The sequence below is a fragment of the Neophocaena asiaeorientalis genome, unplaced genomic scaffold, assembly GCF_003031525.2.
Source record: "Neophocaena asiaeorientalis asiaeorientalis breed wild unplaced genomic scaffold, Neophocaena_asiaeorientalis_V1.1 scaffold671, whole genome shotgun sequence".
NCBI classification, from domain to species: Eukaryota; Metazoa; Chordata; class Mammalia; order Artiodactyla; family Phocoenidae; genus Neophocaena; species Neophocaena asiaeorientalis.
In genome coordinates this window covers 1404766-1421750 of record NW_020175533.1, presented here as the reverse complement: position 1 = coordinate 1421750, position 16985 = coordinate 1404766, and the positions used below count along the sequence as shown (strand labels likewise).

The 16985-nt window shown below is 35.8% G+C and overlaps 1 protein-coding gene and 1 pseudogene across 1 annotated transcript in view; both read left to right on the top strand.

The window, feature by feature from the left end:
- The window catches only part of POLQ (DNA polymerase theta), a 105693-nt gene that overhangs the window by 47346 nt on the left and 41362 nt on the right, over nt 1-16985 (top strand). Inside the window, exons 16-17 of the mRNA XM_024769350.1 lie at nt 11276-14385; nt 16627-16770. Of these exons, the coding sequence (XP_024625118.1) occupies nt 11276-14385; nt 16627-16770 (3254 nt within the window). The remainder of the gene's footprint in view (nt 1-11275; nt 14386-16626; nt 16771-16985) is intronic.
- On the top strand, nt 14777-15158 carry LOC112416056 (ATP synthase F(0) complex subunit C1, mitochondrial pseudogene; annotated as a pseudogene).

The following is a 16985-nucleotide window of genomic DNA, read 5'->3' as shown; positions in this document are numbered from 1 at the left end:
AGGAAATTCTAGACCGGTTGATTAAGATTACATTTCTGGTGAAGGTCAAAACTGCAATTAGGTTAGGTATTAAATCTAGGTTTGGTATCATGGGCTTTAGCCATTTGGGGCCTGTGGCTTTTCTCTTTAACAATTCCTTCCTTTTCATCATACTCTAAGCCTGAGAGATGTGATCAAAATTTAAGGCATTAGCTTCGCTCTCAACTACTGCTCTGCAGCTTTGTTGATCTTTGTTGTGCTATCCATAGGTCATGACGTCTTTGATGAACTCCTGTGATGTTCACAGGCCATGACTTCAGGTTTGTTACTGAGTCCAAGCTTGTTCTGCTGCACAACAGACCAATAAAGCAGGAGACGAGGTGTTGAGGCAAGGAATAGCAACTTTATTTGGAAAACTGGGCATCCGAGAAGATGGCAGACTAGAGTCCTAGAGTACCATCTTATCTGGGTCTGGATGCTAGTTTCTTTTATAGAACAGAGAGGGGGAGGAGGTGAGGAAGTAAAGTAAAAAGGCTCTAAGTCTTGCAAAATGTCTTCTGGTTTGGCCAGCGTCTGGGAGGGGATGTGTTAATTTCTTCTTTCTTGCAGCCATTCACGGGTGGGCAGGGGCAGGGTGTTTCCCTGTGAGCTGAATGAAGGCACTTTGGTTTAACATTGAGGCAGAGGGGCAGGGTTCCCCAAGGGAGGCCACTATGTATGCTTATAGCTATAAAGAGCATCCTTTTAGTGATTATAGTCACAAAAGCAACAGGAAGGAAAGGTTAAAGTAAACAGATCCAACATGGAGTCAGATTTTGTTCTTCCCTGTTACAGGTTCACAATTTTTAAGGTGGCTGTTCTCCTCGTTTCTTTTCTGATGTTCCACTCAGGGAGATCACTTCTCTGCTGGTCAGTGGCTGTGAACATGCATTTAAAACTTTTGAGAGGATCCAATGCGCTGATATTTATGACAGCTATAAATAGGATAACTCCCAGTATTTGGAGTGTGCTTCAGAGACATAGTCCCCAAGACCCAAACCAGTCAAAGACACTGTTGAAGGAGTCACCCTTTTAAGCCAAGTGGCTTACTCAGTGATCTTACATAATTAAGTTTCAACTTCACCAGAAGTGTCAATCCAGGTACAACAGATGGTATTGGTCATAGCACAGACACTTCCCTGCTCAGCTAAAAGATTATCAAGGGCTATCTTATTATCAAGAGCAACTATGGCCAGAGAGTCTAAGTATTTTTGTTGGGCAGTTAGTGCCCTAGCAATGGAATCTGCAATGTTCTCTAAGAGTTGAGGAAAGGTTCCTGATTATATTCTTCTTTGTTTTAACTCCTAATCAGGGAAGTAGGCCCTGCCAAAGGAAGCAGTTCTTGAATCATGAATCCTCCTGTTAGACCTTTTCTAGAACAGTTAGGGGCACAGTTAGATAACCTAAGACGCCTAGTACAGTTGTGTGCCAGCTATATGGGCATTCATATGGGCCCAAGGAGAATGATAACCACCACAGACAAAGACAAGACCTGTCGGGATGCAAACCATTCCTGTTAAGGAATACTGATAAAAGGTTTATTCACAGGGACTGCTGCATTTACCTTTTCAAGCCAGGAGTCAGTCAGGTTTTTAGTGCATGTGGAAAGAGAATCTCCCCCATCCTAAAATAGAGTTATCCTAAATACTGAAGGTTATCCCTTCTTAGTAATGGCCTGGGAGATACAGATGAGGGTGTTATCTTTCCAGGCCAATGCCAGAGTGAAATTAAGAAAGAAAAGGAGAAAGGGTTTCATGTTTAACTAAAGCAAGAAGACTTGAATCTGGTGTCTTGGGTGAAAGCAGTAGACATCAATATCAGTGACTTTTCTTACTCATCATTTTGATTCAGGGGTCTCCAGTGTTGTGTAGGACCAGATGTCAGGTGGTCCTCCTTAGCTGTGAGACATGTACCCAAGGCTCAATACTTTCTATAATTTTGCATCAGTGTCAGTGGTCAGGAGCACTTGGTAAGCTCCCTTCTGACAGGGCTCAAAGGCTGCCTTTGTTCTTAGTGATGTCAAATCAGAAGGGTGGGAGAAAATTGGAAATCTTAGTTTGGTGAGTTGTAGCCAGATATTTAAGGACACTAGAAGAGTTCAGGATCCAGTCCAGTTTACAGGTATGTAATAAAACTTCAAAGACAATTAACAGGACTAGAATCTAATACTATCTACAAAGGTGCAAAGATAATTTTTCTCTCTTTAATTACCCCTATGTTTTTTTTAACCAAAGATAATCATAGTAAAACTAATTTGTTTGCATTAAACTTGGCCTGATTATTTATATAAGTACAGCAAGAATAATGATTGACCATATAAGTCCTTTTTTAAGACTGCTTTGCTGAAACCTTGTAAGCAAGGTACCAGGTCGATTTTTTTTGAAGCAGTTCTTTGAAGCTATCTGGTCATATCTGAGTCTGTGCACACCTTTCTCAAATATGACATTCCAGTCAAAGCCTTGGTAATATAGCCAGTGTTTCTAATTGTATCCTGTTACAAGGAGAACAGATTGTTATTGAACTTATGCAAGCAAATAAATTGTTAAGAGAGTAAGAATATTCACTGAGAGTTCCTGAATTCTGGAGGGATCAGGTGGGGAGAAGTTGTTTCATCTTTGTTCACAAAGGTATACTTTACCAAATTGTTGTTAAGTCATAGATAGCTTAAGAAAAGGTCTCCTTAAATCTGGAAAAACAAAAACATTAGAGTATCCTCCTCAGGTCATGTAGTCCTATGTAATTAATACTTTTTCTGCTTGAATACAGTTTTTCAAGGGCCCAGAGGGAGGAAGCCTAAGGCCTTCAGGGACACAAATAGTTGTTCTTACATATACTGTGGTGGGTGAAGGAATGGGAAAACAGAAAAATGAGATTTGTCAGGGAGCCAAGAAGAACCATGAGGCCATCTTGGTTTTCCCACAGCTCCAACTGTTTGTTTAATTTACAGCCATTGTTTACCCATCTTAGTTTCTCTGATTCAGAAGCAGACTGTCGTCTGTTATAAGGACATCAGGTCTGGCAGTAAGCGGGTCATTTTTGGAGAAGTAGAACGAATCTCATCAACACTTGCCACAATCTTTATATAGATTCTGTTGCCTTTACATGAAAGTCAGCTAGGTCATTTCCCTGTTACTCAGGTTCAATAATTTTAGTGTGAGCCTCAATTTTGATGAGTAATTTCAGAAAGTAAGTGAATAGCAGTAAAAGGATTGTTTACTTGTTACCCATTTCTGATTGGGGTCCCAGAGGATGTCATACACCATTTTAAGATAATGACTAGAATTATAAGTTAGGATTGTACCAGGATATATCAAGTTTCTAGGAATTTCACACAATTTCTAGAACACTTATACACCTAATCAAGTACGACATAAAGAAGGCTTAATGTTACTTCTTGTTTGGTAATGCTTCTCATGTAATTTAACATATCAAATAAGCCTAACATCTTTTGAAATGTTCCAGGGGCCTCTGAAAAATTTCAAAGTTAGTTTGTGGTCAAAAGACATCATTCAGAATTTGATTTGGGGAAGTTTGTCAAAGATATCAAATGGCTTGGACACTTGACTAAATAGGATCACAGGTCCATATGAAACAATACTCGGTTGTCTATTTAGCAGATGAAGGAAAATTAAGTTCTAGTTTTATATAAGTACACTATTGATATTAAAACTTAATTTTTAAAATGCTTATAATAAGTCAGTTTTAGCCAGCTTGATTACACAAGGTAAAATCTTTTCTCTCTTCAGTGAAGAGAGAAAAGATTTTTGTATGCCTTTAGTTTACCCTTTATAACCAGAAGCTCTAGTTCAGACAAAATTACTCTCATTTCCCTTAACAAAATGCATCTTCATTCCTCATGCCTTTTCTTTTCGTTGTTTTTTTAAAAAATTAATTAATTAATTATTTTTTTTTGGCTGTGTTGGGTCTTCATTGCTGCACGTGGGCTTTCTCTAGTTGCGGTGTGCAGGCTTCTCACTGCGGTGGCTTCTCTTGTTGCGGAGCACGGGCTCTAGGCCTGCGGGCTTCAGTAGTTGTGGCTCATGGGCTCTTGAGCACAGGCTCAGTAGTTATGGCACATGGGCTTAATTGCTCTGTGGCATGTGGGATCTTCCTGGACCAGGGCTTGAACCTGTGTCCCCTGCATTAGCAGGCAGATTCTTAACCACTGTGCCGCCAGGGAAGTCTCTCATACCTTTTCTAGCCAAAAGCATATCGTGCTTTCCTTGCATATGGAGATGTTTCCTTTGTTGTTTCTTGTAGCTTTAATTACATATATTAGAATTTTTAATCTTTTGAAAACCTTAATTTCTGGCTAAAATTTAGGAACTAAACAGTTGTGGACTCTTACACTAGCATTCTGAAGCTTGGCAAAATTATAAGTACTCTTTGTAACTTCTAGAAACTTGTGCTTTCTCATAGAAACTTTCTTAGCATGGCACTGTTGACTGGGAAAAAAAAAAAAAAGCAAAATGTGAGAGTTGTGAGTGAAGTTTTATTTGGGGCAAAATGAGAACTATAGCCTGGGAGACAGCATCTCAGACGGCTCTGAGGTACCCATTCCAGCGAGGTAGCAGGGAAGGTCAGTGTTATATGACTTTAGTGAAGGGGGTGCAAGCAGCCAAGCACACATTTTGGCAGAGGCTTGCTGCTAGTCACGAGGAGCAGGCGTCACTGTTAATGATTTTAGTGCTTTTCTAGATATGAGGAATGTAGAATTGGGCTCATAAAAATCTCCTGAAAATATCTATCTGAAGACATTTTCTGCTAGTTTTTCCCAGAGCATGAAGTGCCTCATTCCTGATCTCCACCCTGAACTCCTTTCAGATGGTGTTGAAGGTCAGCAGCTGCAGCAGCTCATGATTTAATCCTTGTGGAGGTAGATGGCAAGTGCCAATAGTTGGCAGCACCAAACATGTTTACTAATAATCCCAAATTTTATCTTTAGTTTTTAAACAATAGAAAGCCAAAAGTAGATAAAGCTATGTTCAGTAATTAATCTTTCACCTGTTTTATCTTATTTGGAATGATCTAAATGTTCAATAAATTTCCATTACTTAACCTAAGCTTAGCAAAACTTTAGGGTTTCAGGCTAAAGATTTGGAAAAGTTATTTCAAAAGTTCACCTAGAAAATCTTTTTATTCTACTTTTATTTATTTAATTTACTTGCTCTAAACAATTATATTTAGGTTACTAATGAAAATTTCATCATACCAAGTTATTTTCTTGCTGACAAATTTGTTAGCTTAGGTAGAATAAAAATATTATAATTAATGCTGACAACTATTAAGACATGTCTGTTTTTTTTTTTTTTTTGACATGTCTGTTTTAATTAAAGCAACAAACTTAAACTAGCTTTTACTTCCTAAAGATTATCTTGGATAACTTGATGTTGAAAAGCATTTGAGTTAGCTATATTCCTTAGAACTTTGGAGTAGCCAATCCTTACAAGCTTGTCTTTAAACCAAAAAAAAAAAAAAAATACAGCTCTTATTGTAGATCAACTATATTTCAAGAAAAAAAAGATTACACTTCTGATGAAGGTTTAAATTGTATTTAGGTTATGTATTAAATCTAGGCTTGGTATCATGGGCTTTAGCACAAGTGATGCCATTTGGAGCCTCTGGTTTTTCTCTTTGACAAAAAGGTTTTCATTTTTACTAGTCAGATAGATGAGAAGTTGTATCTCAGTATGGTTTTAATGTGCATTTCTCTAAATGTGTGTGATGGTGAATATTTTTTCTTATTTTCAGGATTATTTAAAGAAATATATCTTCGTGAATTATCTGGTTATGTCTTTTCCTTATGTTTCTACTAGGTTTTGGTTTTTACCCTCTCCTTTTTAAAGAGTCTTAGAATCTTTTCTTTTAAAAACTGATTAGGGTTCTTAGCCATTTGTTTCACATGTATATTTCATATATTTTTCTCAAAAACTTATCAATTGTCTTTTGACTTTATTGCATTGTTTTCACCATGCAGAATTTTAATTTTTCTTTTCATTTATTTTTTAGCAATCTTTTTTTTTTTTTTGCTTCTAAATTGTCATAGTTAGAAAGGTTTTTTCATATATTGAGATTAAAGAGGAATTCACACGTTTTCTTCTAGTATTTGTAAGTTTGCATTTGGATTCCTGATGCATTTAGAATTTAATTTTGTGAATGGTGTTAAGTCTGGATCCAATTTTATTTCTCAATGGTTCCCATTTATAAAAAAGTTTATCTTTGTCCCAGTGATTTGAGATGCCACCATCATATATTAAATATCCATATGTAATTAAGTCTATTTCTGGACTTTCTATTCTATTTGCTATTCTTTCTGTCAGTTAATGAGCCAGTACCATGCTTTTAATTATAAGGGCTTTATAGTGTGTTTTAATGTCTGGTAGAGTAAATTCTACCTTATGGTTTTTCAGTATTTTCTTGGCTATTCTTGCATGTTTGCCCATATGAAACTTAAAGTGCTTTTTGATATTGTATTAGAATTCGATTGAAATTTAATAGAACTGAAATCTTTATAATGTTGAGTGAACCTACGCAAGGATAGGTAATAACTTTGCATTGGATCTAGTCTTTTTGATTTTTCAGGAGTTTTAAAATATTTTCCTCATACAGGTTTTCAGGAGTTTTAGTTTTCCTCATACAAGTTTTGTACATTTCTTGTCCTGTTTAATCATTATCCTGTTTTTAATTAGTGGCTCTCTTCTATGTCTTCTACATGGTTATTATTTGAATATGTAAAGGCTATTGAGTTTTATATTTTTTTATCGTTCTATTTTCTGAATACTTTTGTTTAAATTACTTTTATCATTGATTCTCAAGGATTTTCCAGGTATATTGTCATATCATTTGTGAATAGAGTTATTTTACTTTTTCCCTAACAATTCTTGTGCATCTAACTGATTTATTTGGTCTAATTGAATTAGCTAATAGCTCTAATAGGTAGTGGTAGTAGACAGTAGTAATAGAGATAGTGGACATTTTTGCTTTGTTTGTGATCCTAGTGGAAATGCCTCTGCTACTCTAGTAAGATACTGACTTCAGGACTGTGGTGTGTGTGTGTGTGTGTGTGTGTGTGTAATCATTTTAAGAAAATGTCCATTAATTGCAATTTTCTCATATATTTTTTTTATCAGGAATGGGTATTAAATTTTGTTAAAGGCTTTTTCAGTATCTATGGAGATAGTCATAGGTTTCTCCCCCTTTACATCTCTTAGCATGTTATATTAATAGATTTCCTACTATTGAATCAGTTTTATGTTCCAGAATAAATTTCACTTGGTCGTGTTATATTATTTTTTTACATGATGTTGGATTCTATCTGCTAATATTTAATATAGTATACTTTTGCATTGTTATCCATAAATAATATTAGTCTACAGTTTTTGTATGTGTGTTTTGCGCTATCTTTACTCAAGTTTTGATATCAGACTTTCTTCATGAAAAACAAAAAGGAAGATTTTCCCTTATTTTCAGTACTTTGGGACTGGTTAAAGGTTTGATATGATTACCCTATGAAACAGTCTTGGATGGTGCCTTTTTATGGGGTTAATTCTCTGATCACCTTCTCTATTTTATTTTTTCAGAACTTAATCTCTTTAAGCTTTCTATGTCTAGTGGGGTCAATTTTGGTAGCCTTTCTTTCCCAACGAAATTATCTATTTCATCTGGATTTTCAAATATATTTTTATAGCGATCTGTAAATTAGTCTGTTAGGAATTTTAAATATTTCTTCTATTTCATTGGCTATGCCTCTTTTTTGATTTATTATTTTGTAAATTTCTGCTTTCTGTTTTCTTCTTGATCAGATTAACTAGTGGTCTATTTTGTAAATTTAAAAAAATCAAGTATTTTGTTTTACTAGTTAGGTCTATTAAAAAAAATCTACCTCATTAAATCCTATTTTTTGAATTTTATTACTACCTACTGCTTTCTTTTGTTTTACTTTGTCATACTTTTTCTAGTTCTTTTTGTTGAACTAGGAGTTTAATTGGTTGACATTCATATTTTTATTGATAAAATACTGTGTGTTTTTATTTTAATACTATGAATTTAGTACTGTGAATTTTCCTGTGGTCTCTTATTTTAAATGTAACCATAGATTCTGATTATTTAGGGCTTTCATTATATTTTTTTAGGAATTATGGAATTTACATGTCTTCCCTTTTTTGCCTGGGTAGAAGTTCTTTTTTGTTGTTGTTGTTAATAATTTTTAGTTTATTGCATTGTAATATAAGCATGTTGTTTATAACATTTCTACTTTATGGAATTCACTGGCAATTTCTTTCCTAATATATGATCAATACAAACTAGATAGTTGTATTCTCTATTATAAAAGTAAAATATTTGAGATATTTTCACAAAATCTACCTTTTTGATTATGTTAATTAAGTCTTATTCATTCCTATTTATTCCCCCCTGCCAGTACTTCATCTGTCTTTTAATAAGAAGGGTTTATTAAAGTCTACTAATTGTTAGTACACTTCTCTCTTTGTCTCCTTGTATCTCTTACAGTGTTTGCTTCACAAATGTGGTTGCTTGTTATTTAGAGTGTAAATGTTCATAGTAAATATGGCTGATTGATAGTTATCTTTGTTGTGCTTTTGGTTTTGAGCATTAAATTATACCCTTCTTGGAATATCCCTCACTGCTTTCTTCTTGTTTCCCTTTGCCTGGGAATTCCTTTGCCCATTCCTTTATTTTTAGCCTTTTTGAATTACTTTGTTTTAGATATGCTTTTTTGTACCACATTGAGTTGCTTTCTGAAACAAATTGAAGATCTTTTTAATAGATGATTTAATCCCATTCACATTTATCAATATGAATAACATGTTTGGTTTCAATTCTCTCAAATTATTTTATAATTATGTGTATTATGTGATATTTGCTGTTTCTTTCTCCACCCGAGGGTATTCTTTGGTATTTTATTTTTAAATTTAGAAAGGTGTATATTTTTGTTTTAATGGGTGCTTTTGTACTTTTTATTATGTGGTTTGTCAAGATTTTAATTGTATCCTGTGATTCCTACCTATTGCCGGAACAACAGTCACTGACATTGAGCTTACTTTAACTTTCTTTTTCCCCTCCCTTTTTCAAAGTGCATTCTTTCTACTTTATCTCAATATAAAACTTGCATACATTAATTTTCCACCTTTGCCTCCACCCTTGTGGGGGGGTAGGGTTGGAAGACTAATATAATCTACATTTTTAGTTATTCAGATTCTTACCATCGTTCTTATTGCTGAAGTATTCCTTCCTCTCTTGAGTGGATGAAACTTATCCTCTAGTAGCTTTAGGTTCCTTGAGGAGGACTTATATAATATAGAATTCTTCAAGTTCTTGTGTGTTTCAGACAGATTTTCCATAACCTTAATATCTGAAGCACACCTTGGCTGGATAGAAATCCTTGGTCTATACTTTCTTTTATTGAGTTTTTTGAAAATGTTGTTTCTTTGCTTTGTATGCTGTTTTCGAGAATTCTTATGGGAGTGTGATTCTTTTGCCCTTCCAAATATGTAGGCCTTGAGAGTTCTTTTCTTTTCTTTTAACATTTATTTGTTTATTTATTTATTTTTGGCTGTGTTGGGTCTTCATTGCTGTGTGTGGGCTTTCTCTAGTTGTGGTGAGCAGGGGCTACTCTTCATTGGGGTGCGCGGGCTTCTCATTGCAGTGGCTTCTCTTCTTGCGGAGCACAGGCTCTAGGGTGCATGGGCTTCAGTAGTTGTGGCACATGGGCTCAGTAGTTGTGGCTCGCGGGCTCTAGAGCACAGGCTCAGTAGTTGTGGTGCACAGGCTTAGTTGCTCCACGGCATGTGGGATCTTCCCGGACCAGGGCTCGAACCCGTGTTCCCTGCATTGACAGGCAGATTCTTAACCACTGTGCCACCAAGGAAGTCCCGAGATTTATTTTCTATATCTTTGAAGTTCGATAGTTTTACTAGGCATTTTAGTTAACTCTTGCTATGGAAAAAATTACTTAAGAACTTAGTGTCTTAAAAGCAACTAGTAAATATATATTTACTCAAAGTTTTTGCAAGTCATGAATTTGGGAGTACCTTTCCTCATAGTTCTGGTTTGAGCTCCTCAGGAGGTTGTAGTTAAGTTGTTGGCCAGAACTGTAGTCATCTGAAGGGCTGACTTAGATCTGCTTTAAAGATGCCTCACACACATGCTGGCAGGTTGGTGTTCATTTCTCTACATGAACTTCTCCATAGAGCTGCTTGAGACCCTTTTGCCATGATGGTTGGCTTCCCCCAGAGTGAGTGACCCAAAAGACAGCAAAATGGAAACTGCAGTGTCTTTTATGACCTAGCCTCAGTTTTTAGTTGTTTTGGGTGAGAGGCTAAATTGGTCCCTGTTATTTTATCTTGGTTGGAAACAGAAGTTTCCCAGCTTCCATAATTTTTATGCCTCATCCTGTTTATCTTCTCTTCATGGTACTTCAGTTACGTATGTTTGACCTTTTAGGGTGTAGAATCTATTATTTTACTATGAAGAGCACTGATATTTTGTCAGTCAGCTTGGCTAAGCTCAAACTTTTCCTGTTGTAGGCAATAGCTCAAATCTCTGTTCAGTTGTTTAGACTTTCACCTAGCTGCTTGGAGTCTCTCCACACTTGCATAGTTTTGAGGTCAGCCAGATATTTGGGCAGAATTTGTATGAAAAATATGGGGTTCTCCTTCTCTGGGTCTCTCAATTCTGAACTTTCTCTCTTCATTTTGAATCTCTTGTAGTTACTCTGAACTGTCTTTCAAATTCTGTCAATAAACTCCAGGTTTCCATTTAAAGACTCTGTCTTAGTGAGGCCTTCCCTAATGATTTAAAAACTGCAGAACCACCTATCCCTTTCTGGTGCTTCATTTTTTTTTTTTAAACATCTTTATTGGAGTATAATTGCTTTACAATGGTGTGTTAGTTTCTGCTTTATAATAAAGTGAATCAGCTATACATATATCCCTATATCTCCTCCCTCTTGCATCTCCCTCCCATCCTCCCTTTCCCACCCCTCTAGGTGGTCACAATTGTGCTTCAATTTTTTACACAGCTCTTACCTATCACCAGTTGACACAGAATGCATTTTAACATTTGTTTACTTTCTGATTTCCCCAACTATAATGTAAGCGCTATGAGAGTAGATACATTTCCCTCTTGTTCAGTGCTATTTCTTCAGTTCCTAGAAAAGCTCAGATTAATGCTTAATAAATACTTGTATTAATGAATGAATCAATGCATTAATTTCTTTCTTTTCCTACCTCTTGTATAGTACCCGAAAGGCAGTGGATGAGGAAGAGGAAGCAGTTGAAGAGCGTCGGAATATGCGAACTATTTGGGTGACTGGCAGAAAAGATTTAACTGAAAGGGAAGCGGCAACTCTTATAGTAGAAGAAGCCAGAATGATTCTGCAGCAGGACTTAGTTGAAATGGGAGTGCAGTGGAGTCCATATTCCCTTTTAAATTCTGATACACACTCATTGACCTGCAGTGAATCAGAAGTAAAAGAACACAAATTTATACCCCAAACTAAGAGTTCTTATAAAAGATTAACATCAAAGAAAAAAAGTAACACAATATTTAATGATTCTTCTGTTACTCATTTACCAAATACAGTGCAAGATTTAGATAAAAGTAGAGAGCATACAGATTCCTTTTATTATAAATTTCAGGATGGGCATCAAGAACGTCAGGTGCATTCCATTTCCAGAGCAAAAAGACGGGCTTCTTTGAATATACATAAAGAAAAGCTAGGGACCTCTCTGAATGAGGGGAAAGCAAGCACTACGAAAGTTGTTCAGACTCTCTCATCTGAGAACACAAAAAAAGAAGCTTTGACTTTCAGTTCAGAAGAGATGAGTACAACCTCTCAATCTTGGAATCATAGTAAGCATCTAAAACGATCTAGAGACAGTAGCCCTGTGAAAGACACTAGGATGTGTAGAATCAATTTACAAGAACAGACTCTGTCTAATCCTGTTCATTGTGAAGAGTCATTTACTTCAGATGAGAAGAATATGGAATTTAGAAGTCCAGAGCCATTTGCTAAAAACATATCTTTCTGTGCTGAGGGAAGATATAGCAAAGTATCATTCCCATCACTAACAGAACAAAGTTGTTCAAGGAACAATAAAGTATCTAATGATATTCTTGTGGAATATTTTATCACAGGATCCCAGAATAAAAATGTGACTCATCAAGCCACCAGTGTGGTTAGTGAAAATGGAAGAGGATTAGCTGTTGAATCAGAAAAAACAAATGAAGTGCTGATACAAAATGATTCAAAAAACCAGCATGTTAATGTGAAACACCACGACACCCATCCAATTAACCAGTGCCTGGAAAAGCAGTTTGATAAACAGACAAATACTTACACCAAACTGAAAAAACCAATAGCAAGACAAATGCCCTGTGAGAAAGACAGCAGTTATATGAATAGGGACTCAAATGTTATTATGAAATGTGAAAGTACAAAGTTTAATGCTGAGGAAAATAAATCAAGTAATCTTCAGGTATCAGGAGATAACATAAGCAGCACTGAGATATCCAGTGGAGTACATCTACTAAGTGGAGCATTTGGTAAATTAGGAGGCCAGCGTGAGAATATTCTAAATACCCTTAGAGTACAAGTAAAAACAGATGCTTATGCAGCAGACAGAACTAAAAATAATCATGTTTCTGACTTAGGTTTAGATCTCTGTGATTTTGAAGATAGTTTCTACCTGGATACTCAGTCAGAGAAAATAATTCAACAGATAGCAACTGAAAATGCCAAGCAAGAAGGAGCAAAGGATACCAGCCTGGCAACAGGAATGATGCAGAAGAGCCTAGACAAACAGAGCTCAGTGAGCTCCTTTCAGAAAGAGATTCACTTTACTTTTCCAGGTGAACAACATTCACCAGGAATGACAAATCATTTGAAACATAAGACTGTAGATGCTATGAAACAAAGCACTGATTCACATGGGGTTGATAACCTGACTCCAGAAAGCCCAATTTTTTATTCTCCAATATTAATAGGGGAAAATGACCCATGTTTTAAAGGCAATGAACTTTCTGTTACTGACTCCCAATTAAATAGTTTTCTTCAAGGTTATCAAACACAAGAAGCTATGAAACCAGTTATACCTCTGGTTCCTAAAATGAGAACTCGTACTGATATAGAAGTAGAATGTCTGCCAGTTCCTGAAGCAAGTTTGAATTTGAGTGGTAGTTTACTGTTTGACAGTTTCAGTGAAGAGTACCTGGTAGAAGAACAACCACCTGATGTACAAGCAAAAGAATGCCTTCCTTCTGAAATAACTTCAGTCCATTTTGCTGATTCTCTGTGTCTACAACCAGAGGACCCAGTTAAAAAATCAGATGTGAATGAGAATCAACATAATCAGCAGCCATTGTCTTGTTTCAGTGATGAGTCTACTGTATTTTCAGAAATGGATTCTGCTCAGATGGTTGAAGCTTTGGATAATGTAGACGTATTTCCTGTCCAAGAGAAACATAATACTGCAGGATCTCTTAGAGTATTAGAACTGAGTGATCCAGTGATTGTGGGTAATGATTATTCCCAAAGAGAAGTAATTGGAGGAGATAAAGATAAAAGGTCTCAAAAATCCATATTTACTGGGACAAGGCAAGATAGTTCATTCATATGGTCAGGGGCATCATTTGATTTAAGTCCAGGACTACAAAGGATTTTAGATAATGTGTCCAGTCCTCTAGAAAATGAAAAGCTAAAATTAACCATTACAGACTTGCTCAGTTTGAAAGGAAAAAACACAGAGGTAAATGACAAACAAGAAGTGATTTCAAATTTGGAGACAAATCAAGTGCAAGGAATTCCATTTTCCCCTAATATTGTGGTAAAAGGCAATATTGACACACTAGAGAACAATGTCATTCATGGTGAAACCTCCTCTCTCTTGCCTTGTAAAGAAAACTGTATAGTTGATGATAATGGACTCATTCCTCCTATACCATCTGCTTCTAAGTTGTCATTTCCAGGTTTTCTTGGAACATCTTCTGTAAAACTTAGGAAAATTAGTGGTGGTTTACAACTTGATGAAACTTATTCATTTGGCTCACCTTCAGATAATAAAAACTGCGATTTAAATCCAGAGACTAGAAATGGTTTCAAAGATGACAGTCCTATTAGAGACACAAGTTTTTCACCGCAGTTATCACAGGATGGATTGCAGTTAACTCTAGCCTCATGCAGTTCAGAAAGTTTGGCCATAATTGACGTAGCGAGTGACCAAACTCTCTTTCAAACATTCATGAAGGAGTGGCAAAACAAAACTCGATTTTCCATCTCATTGGCTTGTGAAAAGATCAGTAATTTGACATCTTCTAAAAGTGCTACTATTGGTGGTAGGTTTAAGCAAGGTAAGATTTTTTTTTTAATCTTTTACATTTTTATGTAAAATAGTGGACTGAGATGGGACTGAGACTTTTCAGTATTGGATATTAAATGTAATAAGTGTGTTCAAAGTTTAATAAGTTTCAGGCTTCCCTGGTGGCGCAGTGGTTGAGAGTCCGCCTGCTGATGCAGGGGACATGGGTTCGTGCCCTAGGCCAGCATACCGCAAAAAAAAAAAAAAAAAAGTTTAATAAGTTTCTCCTATGTGGGTTTACATGTGGAACAGCCTTATTGTTCAGCACAACTAGATTAAAAATAGTTACCCTCTGGTATAAGAGATGGGAGACCTCTGGACACATGGGAGGAGAGCTGAGCAGTGAGGCCAAGAGCTCAAGCTGGTAGACTGAAAATGTACACACCACTAGGACACTGTTCGTTCCTCTGGCTCTGATCCATTGTTGTGCCTGGGGTCTAATCAGGCCTGTGTCTGCCTCCTTCCAAGCAGGCCAGAAATCCCATCTAAACAGCCTTTCTATAGCAGCTTCCCACAGGAGTTCCATACCAGTGTTGTCTCCCAGGACACTGACCCAGCAGCCAAGCTTATTGCTGGTGGGGACACCAGAGTTGGTATGGCTGGTTCAGAGGCCAGCATTAGAACAGTGTTTGACAGATCGATGCTTGAGTGCCAGGCATACATACATACAAACAATACCTCTTCTATGCCATTCTGGGCTCTGCCTTGTCTGAGGCCATAGGGCCCTTCTCTTTGGTTATCTTCCTCATCCTCTTTACTTTGTGAGTCTCTGGAGGTTTCCTGTACATCCCTGCTGCTTTAGCTCCTGGTCGTGCCTGGTGTTAGAGTGTGCCAAGCTTACCATTAAACACAGCATTTCTCTAAGAAAGAAATCATATATATATATACATCTAATATCTATATATATATAATCATATGCATATATTAATGTATATTAGTTAGAATATAATTTTGTAAAATTTAAGATGTATATTTTGAAAATGAATCAGACTTTTGTTATGGTACCTTAATGGTGTGACATGGTTTGAATTTAATTAATTAATTAAGTATAGCTGATTTACAATATTAAATTAGTTTCAGGTATACAACATAGTGATTCAGTATTTTTATAGATTATACTCCATGTAATGTTACTGTAAAATAATGGCTATATTTCCCTTTGCTGTACAATATATTCTTGTAGCTGATTTATACATAGTAGGTTGTACCTCTTAATCCCCTACTGATATCTTTCCCCTCCCCCCTCCTCTCCCCACTGGTAATCCCCACTTCTACTCTTCTCAAGTAGAACTTGTACCTCTACTGATAGTCATGAAAGCCTCATAGAACTCTTTCAGGTTTTCAGAGAATTGAAACTTTGGTTAAATAATGCCACGTATTCCTGTCTTATTTCATGGAAGTAATGATTCAGTATTATGGGGGATAGTTGTAGTCAGCTTGACAACCTGTTGTGGAAATCAAAGATTTGATCAAATTTCTTAAATCTCTATATTTATGAATGAGTTTGTTCATAAAGTTCTGAGTATTTGTTTGATCTTCAATTCAGGAAGCATATGTGTTAATGACAAGTTTTATGCACTTTCATTGTTGACTAGCTCTTTCCATTTTTCATTCAACAAACATAAAATTGAGTTCATTTTCTGTGCTAGAGGTTAGAGGGATAAAAACATTCACTTAAATTTAACAAATATGTGACAGTTATTTTCCAGGTATTGGGGATATAATTGTAAATAAGATGGATTAGTTTTTGACCTATGTCTGTGCAATTGAAAGGTGTATTATTTTAGGAAAAATATTGACTCAAATACAAAATCATACCTAATTCTTCACTAAGAAGTAAAACTCTTGATTTTTCTGGAGTTTCTAAGTGTTAAGAATTGCTAAATTTGCTACAAAATTTTTGTAGTATGCAAGTGGTCTTTATTTTTGAGTTATAGAAATTCAAAATGCAGCTTTTGGAAAACTTTAAAAAGTTAATTTTAAACTATCTTAGTCGTTATTACAGATCTCTTTTAAGAAATCTTTGGTAGATTTTTCATAGTGACAGTTATCTTAAATGATGGGAAGCCTAGGAAGATCTTACACCTAAAAATGACTATCCACATAATGCATATTGTAGGGATCTGAAAAATTTGCTTATCAAATAATTTTTTATTATATCATTTTTTTTAGTATTCAATTTAGTGGTTTCATTTTCAGAGATTTTTAACTATTTCACTTTGGTTTTACGTAGTTAGTTCCTCTCAGGAAAGCCCTATTGGAGTTGATGGAATTCCTGTTAAAGGTTGTGATGGCACCTTGGTGGTTGGACTGGCAGTATGCTGGGGTGGAAGAGATGCTTACTATTTTTCATTGCAGAAGGACCAAAACCATTCTGGTAAGTAATCACTATTTGGTTAAGTTACCATATAATTTTAATGTAACCTCTATGAGGATAGTGACTTGTTTGTTGAGAATAGTTTCCTGATATTTACCTAGAATTTATTTTTTAGGATTAAAAAAAACCTTTAAAAATAGTAGCTATTGTATACATTATTTCATATATTAACTAGAATGACGTTTTGAGAAGCCACCCCCCTTACTGTCTTCTGC